Source organism: Epinephelus fuscoguttatus, linkage group LG19 (genome assembly GCF_011397635.1).
Source record: "Epinephelus fuscoguttatus linkage group LG19, E.fuscoguttatus.final_Chr_v1".
In the NCBI taxonomy this organism is placed as follows: Eukaryota; Metazoa; Chordata; class Actinopteri; order Perciformes; family Serranidae; genus Epinephelus; species Epinephelus fuscoguttatus.
This window is the reverse complement of record NC_064770.1, coordinates 33,211,568-33,235,914: the sequence shown is the minus strand read 5'-3', so window position 1 is coordinate 33,235,914 and position 24,347 is coordinate 33,211,568. Positions and strand designations below refer to the sequence as shown.

The 24,347-nt window shown below is 41.4% G+C and overlaps 2 protein-coding genes across 6 annotated transcripts in view; one reads left to right on the top strand and one right to left on the bottom strand.

The window, feature by feature from the left end:
* zgc:65811 (uncharacterized protein LOC393524 homolog) overlaps positions 1 to 24,347 on the bottom strand; it is a 635,041-nt gene that overhangs the window by 69,863 nt on the left and 540,831 nt on the right. The window lies entirely within an intron of this gene.
* The window catches only part of LOC125879894 (meiosis inhibitor protein 1), a 103,041-nt gene that overhangs the window by 60,784 nt on the left and 17,910 nt on the right, over positions 1 to 24,347 (top strand). For all 5 annotated transcript variants that reach the window (XM_049562039.1, XM_049562041.1, XM_049562036.1 and 2 more), the window contains 6 exons: positions 6,547 to 6,663; positions 9,520 to 9,630; positions 13,181 to 13,374; positions 13,706 to 13,790; positions 16,767 to 16,951; positions 24,223 to 24,304. In XM_049562039.1, coding sequence (XP_049417996.1) covers positions 6,547 to 6,663; positions 9,520 to 9,630; positions 13,181 to 13,374; positions 13,706 to 13,790; positions 16,767 to 16,951; positions 24,223 to 24,304 — 774 coding nt within the window. The remainder of the gene's footprint in view (positions 1 to 6,546; positions 6,664 to 9,519; positions 9,631 to 13,180; positions 13,375 to 13,705; positions 13,791 to 16,766; positions 16,952 to 24,222; positions 24,305 to 24,347) is intronic.

The following is a 24,347-nucleotide window of genomic DNA, read 5'->3' as shown; positions in this document are numbered from 1 at the left end:
AATATGAGCAAAGTTTCCCTGCTTCCCTTCACTGGTTCCTGTACAGCAGGGTCGGTCTTTGTTTCACTGTTATAATCATCAAAAAGCAAAAGCAGCATGTGCATACATTCAGTAGACTATATCTTCAGTAGCTAGCTAGCTAACCCTACACTTTTCAGGGTTTGATTTTGTTTTTGGAACAGGGAAGAAACGTATATCTTTTTCCAACCTCTCCAGGTAATGAGTATCATTAATACACGACGTGCCCCAGGCACAACATTTAGCTCTGAAAATGAAGGAAATCTGAAACGATCGCATCAGAGTCAATGGAGCACAGCTGTGTTGTTGTCGGCCCTGGTCTGAGCCGGCCTGATGCTACGTTATGATTGGCCAGTCTGTGTCCAGGGACGGTACTTGGTGAATGGTCATTTAATAGAAAATGCTGAGATAAAACACACAACACAAAACATTTATGACAGTTTCATGCACCTGCAGTGCAGTGATGGATTCTTTTATTTGACATTAATAGTCCGTAGTCAGTGAGTTTTGAATAAGTTCTGTGTGATCCTAACTTCTGGCAACAGAGTGCCCTTTAACTAAACTGCACTATTGTAGGAGCTGATTTAATCTGTGTACAATCAAATATCACATTACCCATTCATGCATGCATAAATGCATGATCACACAGTCACACACAGACACTGTTTTTTGAAATTTAAATTATTATTTTTTTTTTGGTCTATTTGATGTTAATTGGCCTCTGATGTGCTGACACTTGACGCCCTTTAAAGAGTCAACTTTACTTATTCTCCATAAAATATATAATCACTCAGTTTCTCAAACCTCTCAGCTTCGCAATTTCACCCTTGCAGACCAATTTTCAGTGTTAGTGTACAATCATGAGCGTTTTACCTCCACAGCACTGACTGTTCACAATCATGTATCAAAATTAATGCCAGCTGAATTGGTTTGATGCCCAGTTATATTGCTTAAAAGCAAAGATGCAGTTAATTACAGTTGATAGATTGAGGTAAATGTGTTTGTTTACTCCCCTGGGTTTACTTTTTATGATTTGGCAGACGCACAAACACACACACACACACACACACACACACACACACACACACGTACAGTATACATACACTCACAGGTTTACAGGTTTACCCAGTGGACTCCCGCACTGTGAGATGGAATAGAGCAAATGCATCATGACAGTCTTTTTTTCTCCTCATACAGTGAACACTGAAAGAGATACTTAATTAAATCTAGCTTCATAAAAAGCCAACACCAGCCGCTACACCTGGGCTATTTGGTCTCAGATGCCCATCTCTTCATATTGACTGAAAAGTTAGTTTTGATTAAGAGAAGTTTCTTGTGTAATGTTTCTCCACAGAATTCCCACTACACAGTTTACCTCACACGCTGTACAACGAAAATTAGATGAGACCAAAACGTTACAAGAAAATTTATACCTCAACTCACAATAATACTTTGGAGACTGTAAATACATTGGGTTCATTGTTGAAACTTTTTATACCAACCAATTTTTATATAACTAAATAATGCAAACCTGTCAGTTTTTCATGTTGTCTTACCACAAATGCCTGCCTGCCTAAAAAAATACAGTATAAATGTAAAAAAAAGGTCCCAAAAACATCGTGGCAGATGAAAAGAAGAGGCAGAGGAGACTTGACTCTTGCATGTCTGCACCCTTCCTAGTAGAAAATGCTGGCAATAAATTAAATATGAGTGACTCTAGGATTGAATATTGCCACTGAAACTTCCTGAACTTGTTTCCTTGGCATACCAAAAGTATATATGTAAAATGCTTGAAGCAAACAAACGTTTTAGCATACTTGAAGCAAATTTCTCATTTGTATATTGAAATTAAGATCATAGGTATTCTTAAAAATCTTTAAAAAATCTTAAAAATCATCCAGCTATCATATAAAGATTAATTAATCCTTAACTCCACAACCTTGATCTCAGTAGGCAGACGAATTAAACAGAGAATTTGCATAATGATATGAAAATAACAATGGCTAGACACCGCAGTAAAACATCTATAACCCAATGTGCATGGATTAATATGTCCATTTGGCACGATGTTCTTTTGCAACATAATGGAAAGCACTTAGTTTAATTATTCTCACATACTGAATCATTTGAAAGAATACCTATGTCGATTTATGTTTGTTGGGCCAGCATTTTATTTCTGATGGCTCTAACAAGTGTTCAAACTGCAATGCATCATAAAGACAGAATTAAAGGTGGGCTGATTATGGTCACATTAAGAAACAGTAAAAATCTGCACATAGTGTAGCTGTTCAGCCACTACAAAGGTTTTTGTTTTGTTTGTTTCTCTAGGTCAATAATCAAATTATGCAAAATCCTGCCTAGAACAAAACTATTGATTGTCTTAGTCAAGGACACTTTTCGCTGGGCAAGAAAAGTCATGTTGGACTGAGCTCATACTTGAGCAAAAGGACAGTCCAAAGTAAGAATACTTGACACATCCTTATTTATTACCATATTATAGTTGTGAACGAGGTAAACGTATGTAAAAGTAATCCCTGTGAGCAAGAAACTCCGTCTGAATACTCCCTCACGATGGATTTCTGAAGGTGGTCATATGCTCCAGGCACGCTACTTCAAGTGTTTACATTATGTAGCAGCTTATCTTGGTTGTTGATCTTGTTAATTTATCCCTGATTCTGGATCATAGTCCTGCTGGACCTGGACCTGGCATTGCTGGAACTTGTTGTTGTGTTTAGAAGATTTAATTGCTGATTTTTTTAAGATTGAAAGTACAGCTATTCTCCGTTAAACTCATTCCCCGGCTGCAGTGATGGTGCATAGATGCCAAGATGCGAAAGCATGGATGTATAAAGAGAACCGGATACAGTGGAGTGGCTGGGGCCTTGTTCATTCCCATGAAAGTTGCTGAGTGGCATATGAAGCCAAAATGTTAAACTTCCCGGATGTAAAATTACCCAGATCTGCCTCATCATTGTGCCCATAAAGTTAGCACACTATAGAATTTCACTGTCCATGTCATATTGGCTTCAAAGCCTAGCACTGCTCCTGGGGGCTTGTGTGGAAGACCTGGAATGCTGACCAATCAGAGCAGACTGGGCTTTTTCAGGAGTGGCGCTTGAAGAGACCGGTGCTAAAATGCAGTGTCTCAGGGTGCTTTGACACCTGCTCTGTTTGGTTCAGTTCAACCGTACCCAAGTTCACTTGCCCCCTGCAGTTCGTTTGGGCAGGTGTGAACACAGCAATCACACTCGGGTGCGCACCAAAACAACTGGACTGAGACTTTCTGGAAGAGGTGGTCTCAGTCTGGTTACAAACAAGCTCTGGTGCGGTTGGTTTGTGAAGGTGTTCCGACCTGGATGTGAACCAACTGCAGTCACATGACACATTGTTTGGGTCAAACATGAGCATGTTACAGTCCTGGAGGATTATTAATGTGCACCTCCTCCTGTACTGCCTTAATATGCACATTCAGCACATCCAATGCATCAAAACATTGTTTTCTAGTTGGAGCCGCGCCTCGTTTTCAAACTGTATGGTTTGACTAAAATGAACAATGACAGCAATATAGTCCACGATGAGCAGCGCTAAAATCAACCTGCGTAGTTGTCCCTCCATTGTGACATTAGAAGGTGTCACATTTATCTTGCAAGTGTACTCTTCTTCAACGTTTGCTTTACTTCCTGGATTTTTCCCACATGGAAATGCTGACTTGTCAAGAGGGTCTTTCTTGCGCAAGGCATTTGATCTGGTCCGCTTGTAAATGCTACCGTGAGAACACGAACCAACTCTAGGCAATTATACAGCCTTTAACAAAATGAGTCCCTCATTCAGCCCAAAGCAAGACAACTCTAGGTCTGAGGGTAAAAACAGGTGTTCCAACACAGACAGTATGAGAAAAATAAAGTATTTTTTTAACCATTAAAGCATGTAAACATGTTCAAGTAGAAACCTTAAATACAAGTATGAACCTTTAAAGTAAGCATCATGGGTCCCCTTGAACTGTTCTGCCAGGAAAACTGGGTTTAACTGAGGTGTAATCACAAAGTCCCTCTTAAAACTTGGTTGTGTTTAAATTGAATTGAACTGGCAAAACAACTCCTGGAATGCTTGTCTCTTCTGATTAATGTTTGGAGGGGAGAACCATTAATCCTCTGTTAGGACGAATCCTCACAGCATCCGTCAGCAGTGAGATACTTGTTTATCTAGTTGACTCTCCTGAATGAAGTGTATAGTATTGATTTAGTTTCAACAGGCAGTGGCACTGGTGTCCATGAGGTTGCAATCACACAAAGGTTGTGTATTCTTGTATATCTGAGAGAGGAATATGTTTCTTTCTATAGTATTAGTCCTAAATTACAGTATTCAGATATAAACTAAGCAAAGGGGACCAGTGGAAGTGCAGCTTTTTGAGGACACTGCTGTTTTGTCAGCTGTTTTTGACCTTGTACAACCAAACCCCTCAGAATTGAAAACATGCACACACCACACACTAAAAGTTTTTTTTAATAACAACTAACAATACAAACAGCAATACTGTAGAATAACAGAATCTTTAAAACAAATGTCTTTAATGAAAATGAAACTGAAAGGCACGTTGCAGTGCTTTGCCGTCCATCTCAGTTGAAACCTGAGTATGTCTGGCTGAGTCCTTTGCTACTGATTACCACCAATTATCTGTACCCCCAAAGAAATGGTATTTGGGACAGCCATAATGATCATGTCATTACAATGCAAGCTTATTTAAAGTTAATGAATGTCAGTGTTACAAAGAAGATGAGGATTAAACTTTCACAAATTTAACATTTCTTAAAAAATATTGACAAATTTCATGGGTAATGTTTCAGTGTTCGGTGTTTCACTTTCGTGAAACTGCTATCTTGTTCAAATAAGATCAATCATGAGCACTCCCTAAGGGTTCGATTCCCAGATGCATTGCGCGTTTCATGCATGCATATCTGGTGCTTTTGGCAGAGGTGTCTGCCAGATGGTGTTATTATGTCTGTATACTTGACCAGGTTAATGAGCACAGCTGAAGGGCACAACACCCGTGCGCCAGCTGGGGATTCAGAAACTGTTGCTGTGGTTAGCCTCTGCCTGCTTTCTGCTCATCTCAAGCCCTGTGGGGATTACAGACCGTTATCCAGGCACACGTTCTACTTCAGCCCACTGTAATTTGCATTAATATATACTTTATATTAGCTGCTAATGCAGCAGCATCCCGAGGGGAGACATTTTAATGTTATGCACTACAGGGGTGAAAGAAGTATGTAGATGACTGTTCTGCCTGATCTCAGTCTATTTCCTGTTCGAGAACTCCTGCACTTTATCTCCTTTCACCTCGTCTCCGTCTCCACGCTCCCTGTCTCCTTTCTCTCTGCCTGTTTCTTTCGCCCTTAACCCGTTCTACATTCAGAATCAGAATATTGTTATTTAACGTTTGCTTGGTATTTTTTATTCTGATTAAGATGTGCTCACTTCTTCTTTCTCTTGCCTCCTCTTGATGATCACTATGTGCTCCAGCCAGTGTCTACGTTTACAGGCACAAACCATTTCATTTTTTGCCCTCATTCTGAAAAAGACAATACTCATATTATAGCTGTTCACACGGCTGATGAAATTGGATGTTCCACTAATATTCCTGTTTAAATGCAGCTGTCAAAATATGACTTTTACACAGTTTTCCAGTGGTGGTATAATTGTTCGACCATACAAACACAGCCTCCTTCTTTCATTCTTTTAACCACCTTCTTGATAAGATAGACGTTGCGATATTTTCGCACATCCAGAAACCTGCTATTATTCGAGTTTTATAATGTTTAAAAATAGTTGTGTTTTTTCTTCTGACCAGATGTGTGGTTATTACTTTTGGGCCTGCATCTGTACCCCAGCCTTGCAAACTGTTGGCTGGTTGATTTGTTTACAACGCACAGAGCTGACCATAAACAAGTAAGAGGCTGTGTGATGCAAACTGCATAAATAACCTGAAGCTGAAACGCATATTCTGAATGTGCTGTATACATGTCCACAAAATCCATCTGAATAGTTTCAACATACTCCACGTCTTAATCAGAAAATGCTACATTTGGAAACAGCCCTATTTCAAAATATTCAAATGGAATATGCAGTTTACATGACCCGTATTAAATTCAGAGTATTTTCTTCTGAATGGTAAGTGGAATATTAGTGTGCATGTAAACGTAGTCCCTGTCCTCTTTTGGCGATGCTGAAAACTCCTCTGGAACATCAGGTTTCAGACTGAGTAATGTGGCGAGGTGAAATGCTAATTCAGGCTTGTCAGTGCTGTTTCTTACCTTCACAATTCCCTCATCCTCCTCTCTCTCTCACACATACACACTGTTGTCTCTCTTCATTCTCCTCACTGTCTTATAAAGTTTACCTTCTCTCTCCCTCACAGCACTTTCACTCTGTTCATATTTACTTAAATATATCGGTCTTGTCTGTCTCTCTCGCCTCTTCTCCACATTTTGTGTTTACAGTTGTGCTGCGTTCCTTTCTCACTTTGTGCAGCAGTGAACTCACTCCCTCTGGTGCTGAAGCTGCTTTGTGTGACGCAGGCCAGTGACCCACCTTCATCTTCCTCCTACAGTAAGATGGATGGAGTGCACTTCAAGCTGCTCTACCACGGTGAGGTCAAAAGCTGCTGCTGGCAGGTCACGCTTAGCATAACTCCTCACAGCCCTTATTTATTAACCAGTCCCTCCATGTTGTTGCGATGTTGTTATTGCAGCAGTTAGCAGATTCAGCCCATGCCTGTGAATTCTCACCACAACAACTTGACAGTCCTGGCACAGTGGCACTGGACTCACTTCCCTGTTTCCTGTACTGAAAATGCAAACATGCGACATGAATGTAACTGCTGAAGGCCGTGCAAGCCAAGTCCCTGATGTTCTATATCAAAAGCAGGGGTAAACTGTTCAGCACTGCGTGTCAGACAAAAATCATCAATTCATCAAACACTTTTATACGACAAAACACACAAGACAAGACAAATGACCATGACGGAAGCTGTTAAATCCACTTCTATTGCACACGCTGAAAGAATCTAGGTGAGTTAGATTGAATGTGCAAGGACAGTGGTAATATACAGTAAGTGTAGTATAAATCACAAACTTCTATTCTCACTGGAACAAGATGCCTTTGATATTTAATGAATTTTACAAAAAATAGAATGGTTAATCATGGTTGTATTCCTTCGTGAACCAGTCAAGTTGCAGTTACAGTTTACATCCATATTCTAAAATGTGTATGCTTCACACACATCTTTAAACCACCAGCACAGAAGGTCTGTACAGTCGCCACAGCTTCAAGAATAATGTCCTCAATTTAGTGTCTGACCAAATGTCTCCCCTTCTGTCCCTGAGTTACGTTCAAGTCAAGTCAACTTTATTTATATAGCGCACATAGTGCTCCACAGCATACACAGAGGAGAAACAAAATGAAGGAAAGAAACACAAAACTTTGAGTGATAATGGCAATAAAATAATAGTAACAGTCACCACATTGTGACAGTGATAATGAAAATCACATTATGCACAGTTAAAGGCTAGTGAGTAAAAGTGTGTTTTAAGATGACTCATGAAAATCTCAATGGTGGGGGAGAAACAGATGGTGGGAGGAGGAGACTTCAAGAGTTTTGGGCCAGCGATAGAGATGGCCCTGTCCCCATAAAAATAAGTTGTAGATTTAGGGACAGACAGAAGTCTTTAGTCAGTTCTCTCACAGTGTGATATAGTGAGGTTTTATCCAATTAGAATTTGAATGAAATGTTGTATGAATTCTTGAGTTAAGGCCAAAAACATATTGGTGAGGTCACAGTGACTTTGACCATTGACTTCCACATTTTATCAGTTCATCCTTGAGTTCAAGAGGAAGTTTGTGCCAAATTTAAAGAAATTTCCTCAAGGTCTTCTCTCAAGAGAATGGGACTGACAGACAATGGGACAACCCAAAAACATAATCCCACAGGCCACGGCTATCGCTGATGCACAGGCGTACAAATGCCTAAAAACAATGTGACATACGTTGCAATTAGTTGGAAAAGCTGTGGTGAAATCAGGCATTTTAGGTGGCGACAATCCCAAAACAAGCCCGCAAAATCTGACAGGGACTGACAAGCACACACAAATACACACACAGTTCCTATACATTTTGTTACATTACACTATATTAGGGGTGTGCCATATCATCTTGTTCACAATAATAGCGGTATCATTTTTAATGTGATATCAAAAACTCATATCATGATACTTACAATATTTCGACTTGTTGACAGATTGACGTCATGCTGTTACCCACAGCAACAACAAGCATGGCTGAAAGCAAATTTAGTACAGACTCTGCGGTGGCTCCAAAAAGAGGAGCAGCTTCAGTAGTGTGGAATAAACTGGTGTCCTGAATGTTTCAAGAACAGCCCCGGACTTCTCAGACTCTTTTTGTGACTTACCGCTCAGAGGGAACTCAGTCAGCAGCTCCTCTGGCAGCAGCACAGCGTCTCTCCCTCTCCTCTCTCACCGTGCGCACACTGGAGTCGGTGTTGTCAAGTGATTTTGTCATAAACCTTTGGTAATGTAATCCTACGTGACGCTTGCAGCTCAACGAAAAACTACATATATGTGACTATGATAGTTCTGGTATCATAACAGCCTGTCACAGGTCACAGGTTTTTTACTAATTTGTCATATCGTCAAGAATAAAGTAATCACAAAAAATACTGTGATATTATTTTAGGGCCATATCGCCCACCCCTACTCTACATCACCAAACACCTGCTGTTATTTAAAGGCCTATTCAATAAGATGCTTGCCACATTACAGGCACACACAAACATTGTCTCTCACACACACATACCCTCAGAAATGCTGTAACATGACAAACAATACATCCAGTTCTTTGCAGTCATGCATACAGACTACTTAAACACTCCTCAGTATGCTCATCACTCACACAGGCTCTTACATGCTACACCACAGACACATAATCATCTGGTAATGGCTCCAAGGCATATCTCTCTATTCAACACATGGTCTGTTGTGCTGCCGGGTTTATCTCACCCCTCTCCATATTCACCTGTATTCTTTCCTAAGTGGAGGCATCACTCATCTTTGATTTAATATCCTCATCAACAGGGGAGTGCTCGCTGCTGATCTGCAAATGAAAATGCTGTTCGGAAATTTACTAGACGGATCTGGCAAATTATAACTCTGAGCGTATTATGTTTAGAGTCACATTCGTTTTGATTTTTTCCTCCTTGATGTTAACACCCCTCGTCCCTCTATGATTTAGCACTTGTCCTTTTATTGCAGCTCAGATTAATTCCGTCTTTATTGACAGGTGGGAGACATGACGTGAAGCTCATTGTGTTTCATTTATCTGCCTGTAACATCGTGTCTCAATGTCTCACTAACGCGTTTGAGAGCACTGCAGATAAAATATTAAGTGAGCCATCAGACCTGAGTGTTTGTGTGTGTGTGTGTGTTTCAGTGAGCAATATAGCAGGGAGGTTGAAGCCTACTGACACAGGAAGCCTGCTCCCTGCCCTCAACTACCTGTACTGCTGTCTGAGCCTGTCCCCTGCACACTACACTGACACAGGTTAGATGCACTTTCCTCCTGCCTCTCTCGCTTTCTATCTCCTTGTGTTTTTCACTCTCTCCTCCTGACGTCGCATCCTTCACACATTCTGCCTCTTCACCCTCTGCCTGTTTCTATCTCTCACACTCCGTCCCTCTGTCTCAATTTGTCTCTTCTTCCGCCCTGTTCTGACACAGGCTGTGAGGCTGACCTTGACAAGCATGCAGCATTGGTACACAGGGGAAATAATAAGCATACATGCTGACATGCACTGTACATCTTAGCATAATGGTACACAGATATGCGGCTCAGACTTGCACATTGTTTTGTACACTTTAAGTTATGCTGTCAAGTTGGAGAGCTCCTCACACATTTGCACAAAAGCACGACAACTTCTCAGGGTTGTGTTGTCACCTTGCTGAAACTTAGTAACGCATAGACGAAACCACACATGCAAACACAGGCATGCACACACCCACATAGTAACAGAGTAAGGAGCCTAAAGTTCAGAGATCTCAAACACACAGCAACACACCCACACACACACACACACACACACACACACACACACACACACACACACACACACAATGTCAGAAAGGTGAATTCAATCTTTTTTTTTCTTTTTTTGCACATAATAGAAAAAACAGATCCAACAGAGTGGGTTAAAGGTTTTATTAAATATCTGGTTTCTAAAGAGAAAACAAAAAGTCACTCAGGAATCCTACGTCTTGGTTGCAACTAACTTTTATTTTCATTGTTGATTAATCTGTCGGCTATTTTCCTGATTTATCGATTAGCTGTTTGGGCTATAAAATGTCAGAAAATGGTGAAAAATGTCAGTCAGCGTTTCTAAATGCCCAAGATGACGTCCTCAAATGTCTTGTTTTGTCCACAACCCAAATATATTCAGTTTACTGTCATAGAGGAGGAAAGAAACCAGAAAATATTCATATTTCAGTTGCTGGAATCAGATAATTTTGACATTATTTCTTTAAAAAAATACTCAGACTCATTAATCAATTAGCAAATTAGTAAGCAAATAATTCAATAGTTAACACCTAATCAAATAATCATAACAGCTCTAAAGATGTTGATGCATAATAAGAAAAACGAGCCAAAATTAGAAGAAATAACTCCATTATGGAATTTAATAAATATGATGTATGATCTTATAATTTACTGTGACCTGCCATCAACAGGAGAAATGAAGACATCAGTTATTTGACGTGACATGTTGATTGCCATTGATTTAATTACATGGTTTGTAGTTAATAAGGTGATGCTAGAGCCAGTGGCCAGAAAGCAGGGATGCCATTGGGAGACAAAGCTAATTATGGCCTTAGTGTTGCTTTAGTGCTTCTGCTGTGGGCTGCCTAATTTCACCATTTACTTCTTCATGACTAGTGATGACTTTATAGATGCAACATACTTCAGCCTTGGGTTAAATGGTGTTTCAAGTGATGATGAACAGGAAAAGAAAAGTAACACATTCCTCTATCTCAAGGCAAAAAGTAGCACTTTATAACTTTAAATAATATGTAATCATAAATTTTCTAGTATTTACAGTTGTCCTGGTTGACTGCCAACGTAGTGCGCATAACCCCAAAGTTATGGAAATGATTTCCCCTTGCATTTTGTTCATTTTTGCTGATGCAACAACCTAGTTTCCACATTGCACAAAATGTCTGTGGGTCCTTTAAAAAAGTCTTAAAATGTCATAAATTATATTTTATAAATATTAGGCTTTAACTTCTTCCACTTCTGCCAGCGTTCCCAGCCAACATTGCTGCCTTTTGGAGGCTGTGGCAGGCTGAGTTTTAAAGCTAGAGTATTTTATGAAACTAGAAATCCTCAGGGATTTATTAGTACCAACCATCGTATGCTATCTTCTGCAGAAGGGGGTATATAAAGCTCCAAAGTTTGAACTCCAACATTTTGGCGAAGGAAAAACTGGCATGGCCATTTTCACAGGGGTGCCTCGACCTTTTACCTCAAAATATCTAAATGAAAATGGGTTCTGTGGGTACCCACAAGTCTCCCCTATACAGACATTCCCAACTAATGCTAGTGCCATGCAGTTTATTTGCATATTTGTGCATACTAGGGTCCCTAAACAGTCTTGTTTGGGTCTGACTGGGAGCAGAGTCTCTTGCTGATTCAGTGAGCCCAATTTTATTAATATGTGATGATGTTAGTCCCCACAGTAGCCATTTAATTGTACTGAGACTATTTATTTAAACTTGACCTCACTGTATAAAATGACCTAGAGTAACTGGTAGGATAATCACAACCTCATGACACTTTACAACCACAAACTAGAGACCTCAGGCATTCAGAGGATGTATGGCTTTTATGGGTATTTGAACAATAAGGAGATTTCTCAGCAGATTCCAGAACAGAAATGCTCTCCATCCAGTTGCAGAAAAAATGCAATTCTTAAAGAAATCTTCAAATGTCCAAAGTTTTGATTTTCCTGTGGTGTTCCTCAGGGTCGCGATGCTTTAACCTGATATTTTGGAGGCATTTTAACCATTTTTATAAATTCTCAAGTCATAAAAAATGTTTAAATTTAACATCCAATCTGTGTAACAAATGGTATTATGAGACATTGAACATGGGAATGTCCATCAAATTACTTCCACCATAATGATCTATACACTCTAAACTTTCAAAACACATATTTATGACTAGAGAAACTTGACACGCAGTGCTGAGCTGCATCTCAAATTTATCTTCAGGTTCCCAGCTTACAGATGATGCATACCACATGTATGTGGCATCTACTGTTTACCTGCTATATCCCCCTAAAGATCCCCTGCTCACCTTAAAAAAGACAAAATGGGTCTGTTGTAGAAGAGATTAAATGTCACTGAATAGTCTTATATTTGAATTTGTGAGGTCTTAATTGCCAAAGACAATTTATCTAATTTCCTTGTGGCAAAATGAGTCAAGCTCCTCTGCATGAAAGTCCACATTTCTGACATTACAAACCTTTAAAACGGCTACTGAACCGAATACTGTCTTAATTTTATACTTGTACTGATCTGTTGTCAAAATGTAGATTAAACTAACTCACTCTGATAACCATGTTCCCACATAAGACCTACTTACTTACTGCCACAAAAGGATGATCTTTCCAAAAAAAAAAAAAAAAAAAACCAGTCTCAAATTTGGTTGAAAATGATTTTGAAAAAGCGCTCAATTTAAGTGTTATTTATTAGGTCAGATCAGAAGATAATTGCACCATGCACTTGGTCAGGGCTGTTATGACAAACTTCATCACAGTAGGAGCAGGATGTGAGAGTGAGTGGGTGATTAAGTATGTCTGAGCACTTCAATGTGAGCCTGTCTTTGATTGTGTGCTATTGTGCCTGAGTGTGTTTTAACAAGTTTATCAATTAGTAATGTTCCAAAGTCTTCACAAGTGTGTGTGTGTGCATGATTGTGGGTGGTTGCCTGTAGCCCGTCACCATGCAGTCATCCAGACCAACTGCTATTCCCTCTCGTGCACACACACTGACATAAAAGCCCATCAAAGTGTGATGACACAGTGCCTTCTCCTCTCCAGCTGTCTCCATGCTGCTCTCCAACAGTGGACTGATGGACCAGCTGCAGACAGTCCTCTCCTCCTCCTCCTCCTCCTCCTCCTCCTCCTCTGCTCCATCCCTCTCTCCATCAGCCTGTCCTCCCTCAGCCCTGCTGTGCTGCAGCCATCTACTCCTGTCCTCCCTCATTACCTTGCAGCGCGTTCACTCTGCCCAGGTACACACTAAAGCTTGGCTTTGCTCTTATCACAAGTTCCCTATAGAAGTTAACAGTCAAGGCGCAGTCAAGGGTAAGACATAGTACATACACTAAGGTAGAGCATAGAGTCAGGCGTGAATCTGGAATACAAAACACCAATTGGATTCATTCGATACATATCACATAAGGCTGTGGTATAAAACAGTGCACTTTCTTGTCTGCTTTGTGCTGGCTCTGTTGAGATAGTACATTCTTATTTGCAATGAGACGTTTGGTGGTAATCTTGTTATTATTCTGATACTCCCCTCTCTCCCTTGTTCTTTCTGTCTCTTTTTCTCCATTATTTAAGGTCCAAAAGAGCGTCAGTTGGAGTCTGGACGCAGCTGTGCAGCGACTTCTTGTTCAGAAAAGAAACACAGACAGTCTCTTGCTGGGTAACAAAGTCAGAGTTTTATTTGATCATTATTTTTGCCCTTGCAGACAGAATATGTTCATCAGCAGTGCAAGTGTTCACCTAGATAAGTTTGTGTAACCTGAGAACACTGATGTGATTTTTCAGTTATTTTTATGTTTTCTCTTCCCTCATTTTGTTTATGTCCTCCCAGTTTTGTCTATTCTCTTACAGGGGACCTATTATGCTTTACCATAGTTTGCTGTAGTGTTACAATGAAGGATGTCCTTGTTAAATGTGCCCAAAGTTTCTGAACAGTTTATTTCTACTCTGACTACACAATAATGTCATAGTGTGCTGTATTTCTTTATATAGTCATATGCTGCAGGCATGCTACTGCAAGTGTTTACGTAATATAGCCCCCGCTGCTACATGTAACTACATGCCAATGTCAGGGAAACACATAATCCTGGTCGCCAGTCTGAGCGGCAGCAGGATAAATCCCCCCATGGAGTCCAGATACTGATGGTGGTGGTGGCTGATGACTCTGAGGCGTATGAGGCTGATGAATCCGCAAAGTTTAGGTGGTGATGGGGAGGTGGAGGGTTCGCATGATAGCAGCAAGAAAGAACTACGCCAGAGATTGAAATGAGGAGCAGTAAGATGATAGGCTGACAGAGAAGGTGTGTCGCTGTGCCATTGGTTGATTGTGGATCAGCTCATGACTCAGTTGACCTACCCAGACAATGACACCTAGAGATAGTGAGTGAGCATACGTGCAAGGAGTGAATGGCAGTGTGAGAAAGCCTGAGCGTGAAAAGTATTGTCTATATTTAGTGCTCATACATATGTTCGCCAGCGAAAGTGTAAGTAAAAGCCAACCCTAGATTTACTCTCACTTGGTGTTTCACCTCGCTATGTTTTTGTTTGTTTCAGCACTGTGTCCTCTGGATGTCTGCTTCTTACAGTCTTTCACCTGATCTCTGCCTTTTTGTAAAGCCCCGACCTCACCTGTGGGCTGTGGGGGTACGTGCTTATAAATGTCCCGAGCACAGAGAATAGGAAGAAAGTAAGAAAATACAAGCAGAGTGTCTGCAGAAATATATATACACCGTTGTGTACTACTAGTGGGTCATAAGTGATGGTTGGGAGGTATTACTCCTGTGTGAGTATGTTCATTGTGAATCCTGCATAGTATACTTGTAATTTCTCCCTGATTTTGGATCATATCCCTGCTGAAACTTGATTGATTGATCGATTGTGTTTAGAAGGTTTTATAGGTGATTTTTCATGGCAGAAAGTGCTAGTGTTACAGTCATTCCCCAGCTGCAAGTACACAGCTAGCATACATGTTTTACGTACTAATCAGGGACACGTGTAATCTTGTTTGCCGATGTTGTTAATTTCTCCCTGATTTTGACTCACATTGCTGCTGGAACATGACCAGTTGTGTTTAGAGGCTTTTATTGGTGATTTTTCACTATAAAAACTGCCAGTATTCTCCGTTACAGTCATTCGCTGGCTGCAATGATAGTACAGAGATGCCAAAATACAGAGGACTAGGAAACGTTGACCAATCAGAGCAGACTGGGCTTTTTCGGGAAGTGAATTTGCATTTCCTAGGATAGCACCTGTCCTAATTTTCCTCTGATTGGCTAGTAGTCATTGGCTTTGTTGGCTGGGTCAGTTAGGTTTCGGCAAGAGGAGCAGGAGTGGTTTGGGAGGGTAAGAATGCCTTCTCTATAGTTGGAAATGCAAATTTGCTTTTGGAAGGGGGGCTTAAAAAGGCAGGCGCTAAACAGCTTTCTCAGACAGAGGATGAACACAGCTGTTCAGCACAGATAGTATGCAGAAAATAAAGTATATTTTGACCATTAAGGCATGTAAACATGTTCTGGTGGAAACCTTAAATACAAGTATGAGCCTAAAAATGAGCACAATAGGTCCCCTTTAGTCTTCTACTCCAGTTCACACTGTCCAGTGCAATTACACACACAGTAGAGGGTGTGTAAAACCAAGATACCTCAGTGCATGTCAGTGAAGTTTGGTTCAGATTTGGAGAGTGTCAGCAATTATCCATTTACTGTGTAAACCCCAGGATAGACTAATGAGGTTCAGCTCCTTTTGGTTTCCATGTACTCCCGCACAGGTAAAGTGGCTGTTTGTCAATGTTTTATCCTGAGTGGAGTTAACCAAACCCTGGGCATGAATTTCACACACTTTCATTATATTAAGTGGCCCACATCCCGCTGCACCACTCGGAGACAGATCATCCCTGCTGCTCCTGTGTCTGTGTCTGTCAGCTGGATAAGTGGCCTGTCAGGGTTGCTGTGATGTATCGGCTCCCTCCCTCAGCCCGCCTATCTCTCTTTCTTCCCCTTTCTCTCTCTTTACTCCTTCACTCACTCAGCCTCCAACCGTCCCTCCCTCTCCCACTATCTCTGTGCTGCGTCTCTCCTCCCTCTCTTCTGCTGCTACTAATTGAGTCCTCCCTCCCTCAGAGAGTTCTAATCTCAGTGTACATGGCATAAGTGCAATTCAGATGGCTGGCAGCTCTCAGTTTGGATCCCTCTGTGTTTTAGCAATCATTTTGGCCGTGCTTCTCTCTTTATCTCCATCACTTTGGTCCCTCAGTCTTGCTGACCTTCTTTCAACCCTGTCTCTCACTGTCTCACAACTCCCTCTCTTTCTGTCACATATCAATTCAAAAAACTGCCCTCAATTGCTTTCAGCTGTTATACTGCCTCTCCTCTGTGCCTCCATTCCCTCTGCTACCTGCTTTCAACATCTTTTTCTATTTCAAACTTTCACTTCCCACTCCGTACGCTCACTCACTCCTCTGTGTTCCACCATGCACCTGTTTCTCTTGTGGCCCTGCTCGCCACATTTGTTTGCTTTCTCCTCTTCCTCTTGTTCTCCTGTGTGTTCAGGCGTTCCATCTCCCCTTAATTCCCTTTGGTTTTCCAGCCATTTACCAGTCCTCGTCTGTACCCCCCTCTCTCTTACTTTCTCTTTTCAGTCAGCTACCTGAGGTTGCTGCAGGTTCTACTTGATGCTGACCTGGTATCACCAGTGGTGTGTCTGAGCACTAGTCCTGGCATGGTCGGGCCCAGACCCCTGGAGGTCGAAGACGGTGCTTTGTACCCGCTCGGCTGCAGAGGAGCTCAGTGCCTCTCAACTGCTCTCAGTGGACTTCTTTTGCAGGTAGTATTTGGGAGGGATTGATCTGTGTGTGTGTGTGTGTGTGTGTGTGTGTGTGTGTGTGTGCGCGCGTGACCGTATGTTCAAGCACATGTAGGTGTTGTGAAAAGAAGACTGAAAATGAGATTTTGAGAACAGACAAGATGTTCCTGGTTCTGTTAACCACTAAAGGGAACATACAGTACGTGCTTTTTAAGATTTTCTCTCAACTTAAAACCACAGTGCAAGGGGTATAAAGTGGGAGTGATAATGGCCCCTTCGCTTCTTCCTTCCCCCCTACATTCGGCGCCCTTGCTTGGACCACACCCATCTTTGATCTCTGCTTTCATTGTGATCTCAACTACACACTTTGAAAGTTTTGTGAATGCGTCTTGCACAGTTGTGATGCTATCATGTTGACAAAATCTGTCCACAGACAGACATATTAACACCTGGTAAACCACTCAAAACTGCTTCTGTGGAAATTCATGCTGCAGTAGATGTTTCCAGGACCACATTTTACCATGACATGCACACACACAGACTCATAAAATGAATGAAGCTTAATAAATGTAGTGGAACAGAAGTATAAAGTAGTAGAAAATAAATTACAGTAAAGTACAAGTACCTTGAAATTGCACTGAAGTACAGTACTTGAATAAATGTGCTTAGCTAGACTAATGTATTTTCCTGATGAGCTGTTGATGTCCATAACTAGATCTTTACTTCATCAATTGACAGTATCAGAAACATTTTCTAGTATAGCTCCAAAATATACATATGAACCTGAAAATAAACATACTATACACCGTCTTTAAGCCAACAGTTATACAGTCAAATAAATATTGTGACAGATAGCTGTGTTGTTTTTTGCTGTTGAATCGTCTATGGATTTTACATCAAGAGCAGAATTTGAGTCTGCTCCAGGGACTGCCATTGCAACATTTTCATTTCTCACATTTCTTTTTTGTGGAAGGCAGAAATAACAGAAAACACCTACTGTAAAATCTGTACTGTAATGAAAGGTGGAGTGCTACCAAATATATTGTTGCTTTAGCAAGTGATGGTTGGAAAGTAAGCAGTTCTAAGTGTTAAAGGAAGTTTTGCATTTCACATAATTTGCTTAAATTGTATTAAATCTTTGTCAGTTTCTGGCATTTATTTAAACATGTCATAGTAAAGCAGTTTATGTAATGGTGAACCGAGGTATATAAGGAAAACCTGAAGGGAAATGCAGTTATTGTACTGAGGTGCTGGCCCACAAGTAAACATCAGAGAATGGAGAAAAGAGTTGCACACTCATAACTCCAAAACAGTCTTTTTATTCTTAATTCTGTAAATCAGTACATATTGACTTATTTAGGATAATAAAGAATCCATCCATCCATTTTCATCTGCTTATCCGGGACCGGGTTGCAGGGGCAGCAGGCCGAGCAAAGCACCCCAGACATCTCTCTCCCCCAGCAACGCTTTCCAGCTCCTCCTGGAGGACCCCAAGGTGAGATATGTAATCCCTCCAGTGTGTTCTGGGTCTGCCCCGGGGCCTCCTACCAGTGGGACATGCCCAGGACACCTCCAGTGGGAGGCACCCACAAGGATCCTGGTCAGATGCTTGTACCACCTCAACTGACCCCTTTTGACGTAAAAGGAGTAGCGGCTCTCCTCCGAGCTCCCTCTGGATGTCCGTGCTCCTCACCCTATCTCTAAGGCTGAGCCCAGCCACCCTACGGAGAAACTTAATTCCGCCGCTTATATCTGCAATCTCATTCTTTCGGTCACTACCCAGAGCTCATGACCATAGGTGAGGGTTGGGACGTAGATGGACCAGACCATCTCACGCTCCATTCTACCCTCACTCATGAACAAGACCCCGACATACTTGAACTCCCTCGCTTGAGGCAGTAACTGAATGTGAATTTTATGTAAGAGATCCTGATTTAAAGATTGAAAACCAAAAATATTCCCTCAGAGTTAACAGTGTGCACATCTGTCCTCCTCACAGAGATAGATAACCATGTGCTCACACAGCAGTGAGCTTAAACGCAGATATGATGATGCCTTCCCTCTCTTGCTTTACTTTCACTCCACCTTTCACTCTGCAGCAGAGATAACGCAAAGGTAATCTTTTAGATCTTTACAGCATGACACAGAACCTGCTTTTCGCCAACAAGGTTGTGTAGCAAAACGAGATTTCAATTGATTTACCAGTTAGCATAATGGAATGGCACACACATCCAGAGCAATCTCAGGTGTCTCCAGAATGTTATTACATATAGCTGGTGTATTGACTTTGGTCGCTTATTACAAAAGAGGCAGACTGGTGTCCAACCAGCATTCAGTTAACGACAAATACCTGAAGCACTACTTCTCCTGGGTGGCAGCCAGCTCAGAGCAAGAACCAATATCCAAAATATGATCCAGTGCACAAAATAAAGCAGTAAACAGACCCTTTATCAAAAAGATCATAAAGAATCTTCTCTATAAATGTCTCCTGTGCACTGAACTCCTACATACTGTATGTTAATACTTACACACACCTTTGATTTCACATCTGTTTCAACCTGGTAGTTCTTTATGATCAACGCATTGCTCCAGCATAACAATACACAGAGGCACTACTGTACATAAATATCAAGCACTAAAATGCTCTGTCACACAATGAGGTATATTGACTCCTACCTTTACTGCCATCACTTAATGGCCAAGTCTCAGCAGTCACGCAATAAAGGATGCATTTTTTTCCCGTATGACTGAAGCTAAGATATTGTGAATCGATGAATCACAAGGCTTGCAGGAATTATAATAGAGTAGCTTCAGTATGAATGGTGGTAATGCATTTTTACTATGTCCATAAAATAGCAGGAAGATGCATCTTGAATACAGCATTGTTCATTGTTCATTAAATAGGCATGAGTTCAAATTACTTTTAAGACCCTGACATACAGCAGCACATAATGAGGAAAGTGTGATACAAGATTCACTGAAATTTGTTTATTCAGGACCTTAAAGAGTGCTGGATGGTTTGTAGTGAAACATGTAAACTGAAGTTTAAGCAGTGAGAGTACAAGCAGTGCAGGAAGATATCAAACTTGCTTTCCCATGTTGTAAAAGAGCCAAGTACATTTTTTCTTACAATGTCAAGATCACCTTATCCTTGTGTTGGCCAGTCGACTTTTTCTTTTGATGTGTGGATGTATTCAAGATGTTCAAGTGTTCCTACACATTGATGTCTACAACTATCAGCTGTATTTGTGTGGTGCTTTATTCTACTAGTGCTGGTCATTTTGTCTCAAAAGCAACTTGAAAAGCCACCACTTTTCACATTGATATATAATTTAGAGTTTAGATGAACAAGACATTCTTGAATCAACAGTAAGGATGTCGGGATTAACTGGTTTTGCCATAACTGCGGTTACACAACATCACGGTCTCATAACTATAAGAAACGTAGAATCTATGATGTCCTTATTCCTGCAGTTACCCTTTGAAAATGAATTTCGGGAGTCACATTTTTTGTGTGTGGCGACATCTCCTCTTGCGAGTCACGGAATTCGTGTGTACAACGATTTGTTATGTATGTGGAGAGTTGTGCCACTCATCTAAAGTGTTGAGAGGAGCTGAAACATGTCAAAGGGAGGTGACACTCAAGCCTTATATCTGACAGTAAATCGGCAGTGTGGGAGCATTTTTGATATCTAAAAAATAACCGGGGAGATGATGTCAAAAATGGATAACAAATCTGTGAAGCGTGCCATCGAAAAGTGAAGGCAAAGGGGTTCAACACTTTGAATATGTTCAATCATATATGAGATATTATTTTGAAAACAATGAAAAAATAGGCAGTATTTTCCGCTCTGAAAGGCTGGGAATGCTGCAGGCTCTTTTAATTGTAGCACAACAATTGATGCTCCATTTAGCAGTTTCACTGGAATTGTCCGGTCCAGGGTTCCCCACACATTCATTTATATGTGGAAGCGCGCCACAATCAAAACATCTGCTGCCACAAATAGATTTTCTATTTTTGGAGCTGGACTGTACATTAGGAATGCTGTTTCAATACATATACTGTTCAGCAGTGGCACTGGCAGGATTATATTTAATATAGTATGCACAGGAACTACCAACCCACTTGTAGGGTACCTTTAACATGTAGGTTCCCACGCACGGACATAAGTAGTCTACTCAGTGAGCGAGCAAGAGAATAACATTAACGTTACTTAGCCTACCACATGCATTTTAAAGACAAGACCTGACAACAACAGTCAACAAAATAATAGCTATAAATAACTGAATGGCATTCACTTATTTATAGCACCACACTGCTGGAGCACAGAGTACCCTCTTGAGCAGCAGAACGTCAGGCACAGTAAGGCTCAATCCCAATTCCACCCCTTAGCCCTCCCCCTTAGCCCTACCCCTTAGTTTTGCGTGTTCACGTGAGGGGAAGGGGTATCCCAATTCTCCTGTGGATCGAGGGCGAGTGCCAAGGGCTAGGGCCAAATAGCCCTTAAAACGAAGATTTTCCCGGACCACACTAGCAACCAAGGGGTACGTGGAATTTTCCCACAATTAAGCGCGAACACCGTCAAAATGGCGTAACGAGCAGCCAAAGCGAGCTATAAATGTATACACGAATGTTTACACATGTTTAGGTAAGCTCGTTAGCTAACGTTAAAGTTGATTAGCTCGGTTAATCCATACATACCAAAAACTGGTCCATCAGCACTTATATGCGTCGAAGATATCTTCTCCTCCTTTGATTTCTGCGACTTGTGGACAGCCACAGAAATAACGCTAAAACCCATGCAATGGACATTACAATGTTTGCAGACAGCATTTTGAATGCTAGCGACGTTTGATGACGTAGCGGTAATCGAGTGCTGTCCCATTTCTTAGGGGAATATCTTCACCCCTAGCCCTTCGCTCTCCGTTTTGAGGGGCAAGGGCTAGACGAAGGGGAAGGGGTAAAAATGAGAATTGGGATGAGCCTAAAAGTAAAACTAAACTATTCATTCTACTGGGTCAGTACGTGGTCTAACTTGCCTCTGCAGCAGCTGCTCCTCTCTGTTGATCTGATCTGATTAGCTCTGAACAGATCAACAGTTCAGTTATTTACCCCGTGACTCACAAAATTCTGCTTCGCCTGTGTCAGCGCATAGACCCACAAAGACTAAAAACGAATTTAGAGATGAGACATAGAATGATATAAAGGGACACACAGGCATTTAAAAGAAAGAAACTAATGATTCTAGTAGTCTAACTCCACAATTTAAGCTGGCATGGTGGTGTAGTGGTTAGCATTGTTGCCTCACAGCAAGAGGGTTCAGGGTGAGGGAGCCCCTCTGTGTTTGCATGTTCTCCCCATGTCAGCGTGGGTTTCCTCCAGGTGCTCCAGCTTCCTTCCACAGTCCAAAGACATGCAGGTTAATTGGTGGCTCTAAATTGTCCACAGGTGTGAATGTGAGTGTGAATGGTTGTCTGTCTCTATGTGTCAGCCCTGTGATAGTCTGGTGACCTGTCCAGGGTGAACCCTGCCTCTCACCCAGTGTCAGCTGGGATAGGCTTCAGGCTCCCCATGACCTCTAACAGAATGAGCAGTTACAGGAAAAAAAAATTAAGAATGACTCCACATTTTAGTACTATAGATTTCCTAGTCTTTTAACTTTTTCAATAAGTGTTTTCTAACAGGTATAATGTGTTTAGATGTAAATCTCAGATTTAACTTTACCCTGACATTAAGTCTGCTATTAGTGTCAATAATTTGTGATATTACCTCTGAAAATAACTGTGATATTGTAATCTCATATTGTGACATCCCCAATAAACAGATTCTCATCCAGATAGAGCTGAGTTATAGCAAAATGATTTGTTTTGCCTCAGTATCGCAGTGGCAGATCATTAAAACTTGACAGCCAACACAGACACAAACATGTTGAAACTATCAGCATGCTGCAGCTCTTTGCCAGCGGTGAGAGGTCATCAAAATGATGTTTGAACTAGAGAAAAGGTATCAGAGTTGTCGAGGGAGGTCGTGTAGAAGCCTGCAATGTATTTGTAATCAAATAACCTGGAAAAAAGCTCCAGCTAATGAAGTGTAATACCACTGGGCTCATTCTGACACTCATTTGCATGCAGAACGCAACCATCACGATGTGAAACCCAGCTCCTCCAGCACACCAGCCAATACCACACCATCTGGTTCTAATAATGATATAATGAATTAGAAACGTTACACACACCAGCTTTAAAGTTAATTAGCAGCGCTTCAATCGTGGCGAGGAAACAAAAACATATATATTTGCAAAAGATACAGATATTTGAGTTTGACAGTGAAGATAATGTGGGTGAAATAAGGAAACTGTGGGATAATTGGGTATTATGCCTGGTGTATTTCTTTTTTATCCAGTGCCTATACTGCAGCATGGTTCCACACCAGTGGTATTTCTTCTCTGTGTAAAAGACTGTAGTGCTGAACTGAGCTTTGGCTCTATGGTTCAGTGCTCTGTAGTCTGCTGTTCAGCTGCTGATATGAGTAACAGTTCCCTACTCCCCTCCTCTCTCTGTTTCGCTCTCTTTTCCTCTCCGTATTCTGGTTTGGTGGCAGTAGGAAACGCTGCAGCTTCAGAGTTCCTCTCCTCTCCTTGCTTTGCTTCCTCTTCACTCTCCCCTCTACTTTCCTGACTCCTCTCCTCACTTTCTATCCCTCACTGTTCCTAGCTCTCATTTTAACCTCTCCTTTCATCTCATCCTCTCCTCATCTGCCATCTTCTCATCTCTCTCTTACCCCTACTCACTTCACCTCCCTCGCGCTCTCATCCCCTCCCACTCATCCTCTTGACTCCTTTCTTCTCCTATCTCCTCCTCTCTGCCTCAGGATTAGGGTGTAACTCTCCACTGTCATCTATATATCCGCCTGGCCTACTTCAGTATTTTTGGACACTACATAGTGCTCACTGCCAGCACTGCCACTGTGGGAGAGACATGCATTATTAAAACCTCACTCAGTAGCTCTCTCCGGTGTTCCCTTGTTCTCCCTTTTGTTTCTGGTTTGCGTCTCTGTCCGTTGGTGAGCATGTGTCTGTGGGTGTGTTGCTCGTGTCTGCTTCCAGTGCATCTGTCTCCTTGTTTGCATCCATTTCTGCCAAGTCAGAGAACACAGGCAGACGTCACATTCGTGTGGCTCCCATGACTTGCAATGATTTGGCATTTTTGAGCTTGGAGATGTTCCTTTCTTGTTCCCCTTTTATTGCAAACTTGACTTCTCTCTCATGTTTCACCCCACCGTGTCTCATCAGAAGCAGGAGCTGTTGCTGAGAGCTTCAGTCAACTGTCTAAGCTCCCTGCTGGGCTTCCTTCAGAGACAGAGTCCTAATACAGGTACCAGATAGAGAGACAGCTTGGGAATGAGCTAATGACCATT